Source organism: Sinocyclocheilus anshuiensis, unplaced genomic scaffold (assembly GCF_001515605.1).
Source record: "Sinocyclocheilus anshuiensis isolate Anshui unplaced genomic scaffold, SAMN03320099.WGS_v1.1 scaffold1896, whole genome shotgun sequence".
NCBI classification, from domain to species: Eukaryota; Metazoa; Chordata; class Actinopteri; order Cypriniformes; family Cyprinidae; genus Sinocyclocheilus; species Sinocyclocheilus anshuiensis.
This window is the reverse complement of record NW_015558694.1, coordinates 268,816-274,869: the sequence shown is the minus strand read 5'-3', so window position 1 is coordinate 274,869 and position 6,054 is coordinate 268,816. Positions and strand designations below refer to the sequence as shown.

The following is a 6,054-nucleotide window of genomic DNA, read 5'->3' as shown; positions in this document are numbered from 1 at the left end:
TGTTGAATAAAGTCGTTATTTTTGTTTTCTTTGCACACAAAAAGTATTCTCGTAGCTTCATAACATTACGGTTGAACCTCTGATGTCACATGGACTATTTTAACGATGTCCTGTGCTGGCAAAATTAGTCACAATGAGCAATTTAAAAAAAATGAGTTATTTTCATTTTCACATTCAGATTAAAAGATCTTCAGAATTATGTATGATTTGTGGAATCAGATGAAAAATGACTCCGTTTTGAGGAAAATGGAGTTAAAGTTTTCTGAAGGTTCCAAAGCAAAATCACAGAGCAACGTGAGTTTCTTCTTCAAAAAAGAAGATATTTTGAAGAATGTTGGTAAACTAAACAGTTGACGGTAGCCATTGACTTCCATGGTTTTGAAAAAAAAAAAACTCTATGGAAGTCAATGGCTACCGTCAACTGTTTGGTTAACAAACATTCTTCAAAATATCTTCTTTTGTGTTCAACGGAAGAAAGAAACTCAAGAGGTTTGGAACAACTTGAGGGTGAGTAAATGTGACCTGTGCTGGCAAAATGAGTCACAATGAGCAGATTTTCAAAAGTGAGTTATTTTTATAACTAAGACCTTCAGAATGATGTATGATTTGTTGGAATCGGATGAAAAATGACTGAGCTGCACCCGTTTGATGTCGATAGAGTCAGCAAAGTCAATTTTGAGAAAAATCAAGTTAAAGTTTTCTGAAGGTTCCCAAGCAAAATCACTGAAACCTTGCATCTTTTCCTCCACTTCTTTTCTTAATAATAATTACTATATTAATAATCACAATATAGCTATTTTTTATTTGATCTTTGTTATTATAAATAAGAACAGATGCAAAAAAAAAGCAGTAGAACAAATATAAGAAAGAAACAAATAATGCATTACCTTTTTCAATTTACATCTAAAAGCATTCAAGAAAAACAAAATAATCAAATGTAAAAATTCCTTTACTGTGTTTATTACAAAAGCAGTTAAATCAAGAGCAGCGAGTGATTCTTTTATTGTTAGATTAGCATTAATGAGGCAGCCTATATTAAGACCCACTGTAATGCACGGATCTAATATAATGTTACACATCAGATGTTTTTCCCCTAACGTTCGCTTAAGACATAACAGATTATGTTTGCGTGAATACTGTGTATATTTATCGGGATCACGCGCTTCGGATGACAGTCAGCGTGAGGAGCGAACGAAGAAAAGGTACAAATAAAGGTCATTTTAGATGTTTGATTACTATTTGGAGGATTGGGATCACTAGATGAGGGCTCAATGAACTCATTTTTGTGAAAACCTCAAATTTGACTAAAATCGACATTTTTCACTTTTTTTTGCCTGTAGCTCAAAATGATCCCGTCACATTCGGACTCGTGTTGCCAGCACGGCTCACATATCTTCATTTGTGTTCTGAAGATGAACAAAGGTCTTACGGGTTTGGAACGACATGAGGGCGAGTAATTCATGACAGAACTTTCATTTTTGGGTGAACGATCCCTTTAATGTCGAGTGTTGGGCTGCACAGCTTCTCAAAATAAAACCGAGATCATGACATCACACAGATCATGATTGAGCGTTTCAGAGCGACTCGGTTCACAGTAAATGCTTCATGAACTGCTCTGAGCTCGAGTCGCTTTAACATGCATTTGAGAACACAGCATGAACCAAACATCTTCACAAGCTTGTGATCAGAAACGTTTATCAATGAAAGAGAAGCTTTAGGGGCTTCCTGCAAACTTTTATTTAAGCCCTCAAGGCTTCTCAATATTAGTGTTATATTTTCAAACTCGTAATGTAAAACAATTTCTTTTCTTAAATACTCATTTTTCTTTTTTTTTTTTTGTGGCTATTTTACAGTGTAATATTTTGAATATTAGTAATATTTTGTTTCTGTGTAGTAATTTGTATGTTTTATTTAGTAGTAATAATAATAATGATGATGTTTATTTTTATTAATATTATTATTACTACTATAATTTTAAAGCCGTATTGATAAGTGATCAGAAAATTTTGGTGAAATCCTCAGGTTTCTGGCCTGAGACTGTTTATGGGTAAACAGCAGAAGAACTAGCGATAAGAGTAAACGTGGTAAAGCTTGTGCTGTTCCTGTGGATTTTACCGTAGTACATGTCCTCTCTCTCTCTCTCTCGCTCTCGGAGATGGAGAGTTTGGCCGCCACGCCGCTCACGGTCAGTCACTGTCAGCGTCACGCTAATGCTAACGCTAATGCGTGTTTGTGCTTCGCTGCTCGCTGTGATCGCCTGCATGCAGCGCTGATGATTAACTGTGTCACGTTATGTTTCTGTTCCACTACTGACTCCCCTCTCGCTCCACATGCTAACCTGCTAACACCAGGAGGATGAGGAGGGCAGCTGGGCCCAGGTTTGAACCTCAGTCTTTCTCTTTTATCTGTGTTTGAGGACATGAATTGTGAAACTCATTCAGGTCACGTTTCACTTCACCATCAGACCAAAACAACTCAGAAGTATTTAGTTTTGGGCACATGCAGCCCGTTCAGATGTTTAGCAGGAAACCCAGTTGTTTTTGAGTCTGAGATGTGACCTGGATGTGCTCTTGACTGGTTTCGTGAGATTCGCTGCAGTTAGGCAACATCTGCTGGTCTTTATCTTTGAAATCCATGTGTTTCTGGATCACACTGATGATGGTTTTATCTCAAGACAGGAGGATGTTTCTCTAATCTAATGTGGTTATGATCAATCTGAGTGTATGAAGTTGTTGTATAGTGTTATGTTTTTAGGCGAGTAGTGTTCTGACTGAATGTGTGTGTGTTCACACTCAGACTCTGGCGTATGGTGACATGAACCACGAGTGGATCGGTAACGACTGGCTGCCGAGCCTCGGTCTGCCTCAGTACCGCAGCTACTTCATGGAGTCGCTGGTGGACGCTCGTATGCTGGATCATCTGACCAAAAAAGACCTGCGCAGTCAGCTCAAAATGGTGGACAGCTTCCACAGGTCAGTCCTGAGCACAGAAACACCGCCTGGTTTCCCACAGTCTGGCCTCCAGAAGTACTTTCCCCATCGATTACTATTTTAAATTGAGTTTAAGCCCTGAACTGAACAGCCAGCCTGTTTATTTTGTAGGTACAAGGTGTGTACGTAATGTACATCGAGTACTTTCACACCTCGTCCAGAACACGGAGATCAGGTGTGAACAGAACCTGAAATACAGCTAAATCACTTCTGGCAGTTTTCCCGGGATGGGAGGTTAATAACCATTTCGATATTATGAGAGAACAAGGCTAGGATTGCCAGTGCAAGGTGTGGAGGCGTTAACGTGAGACGTCTGCGATGAGCCAATCGCTGTTTACAGTAACACCCGTCACTCAACGGCAAATCATGCTGTCAAATTGAACAGATTATGAATTATGGGCAGATGAAGGTCAGATCAGTGACATTGCAGAGTTTACCGGTGTTTGAGAGCTGAAGTTAACCGAAAAGTCAATTCAGAAATCTTATGGTCATTTTTAATGAGTTTAATGTGTGAAAGAAACTATAACCGAATCCAAATCAGCAGTGCAGTTATATTAAACACCATGTTTTAACTGCATGAAAATAGTTTGTGAATATCAGGAAACCGACTCATTACAACCCCTGCAGTGCTTCATGGGAGAGAGTGGTGTGTGTGTGTGTGTGTGTGAGAGTGTGAGAGTGTGAGAGTGTGTGAGTGTGTGAGTGAGAGTGTTTGCGTGTGCAAAGATAATCAGTTTCTCTGTCTAGAAGAGCAGTGTTGTTTGGCTGCTGAACCCTGCTGCTGGTGCTCTCTCTCGCTCTGCAGGAACAGTTTTCAGTGTGGCGTGATGTGTTTGAGGCGACTGAACTACGACAGGAAAGAGCTGGAGCGGAGGCGTGACGAGTCCCAGGTGGAGGTCAGAGGTGAGCGTGTTGGTCTGCGTCTCTGTGCTGTGTGTGAGTGTGTGCTGACGCTGCTGCTGCTGCAGATGTGCTGGTGTGGACGAACGAGCGCGTGCTCAGCTGGGTCCAGGCCATCGGGCTGAAGGAGTATGCTGGGAATCTTCTGGAGAGCGGCGTTCACGGATCGCTCCTCGCTTTAGACGAGTCCTTCGACCACAACGCCTTGGCGCTGCTGCTGCAGATCCCTACACAGTGCACACAGGTGAGACGCACACACATAACGTCATACTATTTAAAACATTTAATCTGGATCCGGATGGGGTGGGCGATGTGGCAACAATATCAAATCACGATTTTATCACGATTCTGTCATGTCGGTTTTACTATTTTTGTCTGAGCAGCACAGCCAAACTAATTTCCCTGTTTTAAAAACAAAGCCTTACAAGGTAACAAAATATAAACAGACATTTAGGCCAAAATAGGCGAAGATAAAAATCTTTGTGCTTATTTTTTAATAACAAAGATAAAATAATGACAGATACACATTACAAATATACAAATAAAACAAGCTTTATTTTTCAGGTACAGTAGGTGTATGTAGCAGTAGCACTCAAGAAACTGAATGAACAAATATCAAAATAAAGCACTAAATAATAAAATAAAACACTTTAAAACTCACTCTCAATCTCAAGCTGTTTTAAACCTGAATGAGTTTCTTTCTTCTGTTGAGCATAAGTTGTTTTGAAGAGTGTGGGAACAAACAGCTGCTGGTCTTCAGTGACTTCCACAGTGGTTTTTCTTACGATCAAAGTCAGTGGAGATCATCAACTGTTGGGTTATCCACGTTCTTCAAAATATCTTCTTTTGTGTTCAGCACAAGAAAGAAATTAATACAGGTTTGGGACAACATGAGAGCGAGTAAATAATGAGCAATGTGTAATTTTTGGGTGAACTCTCCCTTTAATGACAAGCGGCAGCATGTTTAGTGCTATTAGTCTGCTGTCACTTTAAGAGCTGCACACATCCGTTTCTCTCTCAACTCTTTACTTTCACTTAAAGGTGCACGAAGTGATTTTTGAAAAACGCTTTTGACCACAGTGTCGGACCGAGTCCCGAAACACACTCGCAGCCAATCAGCAGACCCACCATCGTCGCTGGCAGGGTTGTGTACGTAAGTGTGGGCGGAGTTGGGCGAGGTCCTGTTGGGGTCTGGGCGAGTTTGTTTTGGTGCTTTCAGATATCAACATCGTTTGGCAAAAATCACTCAGTGCACCTTTAAGACATAATCAGCTGTGTTTATATGTAAAGCTTGTGTGTTTTTGACAGTATTTGCGCAATCAGACGTGTCCAGTAATCAGGCGCTGTTTGACAGGATTTTCAGTTCACGCGCTTCAGGTGTACGCGCTCAGAATAAGCACATGTCAGAACAGCACACAATAATATTGTTTTGCAGATATATAACCCATATATCTGCAATAACCATGTTTTGCAGTCTAGGAATAGGTAATCCATGTTTTCAAAGCAGCATTGGATTGGATCGGCCTGATCCAGATGCAGACTTTTCCAGATGATCAAATCCGCATCTTCCATGCTCTAAATAGGACTACATGTCACACTATAGGTTACTAGCTGTGTAAAGATCAACAGGCAGAACAGTCAGCGTTGGGTCATTTTATTCCTTAAGGAACTCATTCATGAGTGTGAGAGTGTTGTGCTCTGATGGCTGATGTGTGCGGCACAGTAGAAAGTCATGTTGACGTGTTGTGGTCAGTATGTTATTTTGTGCAGAGATGCAGATGTCACACTTCAGTAAATGTCAGTGCTGTGTGTCCGCAGGCGAGGGCGGTACTGGAGCACGAGTACAGCCGTCTGTTAGCCGCAGGAACGGAGAGGAGACTAGAGGAGGTGAGTTCAGTCCGCTCGTCAGTCTGTGCATCACATCTGAGCGCTTCACATCACAGCCGTTTCTCCACAGGATGATGACAAGAACTTCCGCCGTGCGCCATCCTGGAGGAAGAAGTTCCGGCCCAAAGATGTGCGCGGAATGAGTGTGAGCTCCGCCGACACGCTGCCTGCTAGCTTCAGAGTTAGCGCTGGAGACGTGTCCTCCGCCGCCCTGCTGACCAAGAAATCACAGCTGGACGGTACGAGTGATTGGCTGTTATCAGTGTGTGTGTGTGTG

General features: G+C 41.6%; 1 protein-coding gene across 1 annotated transcript in view; it reads left to right on the top strand.

The window, feature by feature from the left end:
- ppfia1 (PTPRF interacting protein alpha 1) overlaps positions 1-6,054 on the top strand; it is a 44,980-nt gene that overhangs the window by 36,848 nt on the left and 2,078 nt on the right. The window contains exons 24-28 of the mRNA XM_016477632.1: positions 2,797-2,972; positions 3,796-3,893; positions 3,959-4,134; positions 5,709-5,777; positions 5,848-6,016. Coding sequence (XP_016333118.1) covers positions 2,797-2,972; positions 3,796-3,893; positions 3,959-4,134; positions 5,709-5,777; positions 5,848-6,016 — 688 coding nt within the window. The remainder of the gene's footprint in view (positions 1-2,796; positions 2,973-3,795; positions 3,894-3,958; positions 4,135-5,708; positions 5,778-5,847; positions 6,017-6,054) is intronic.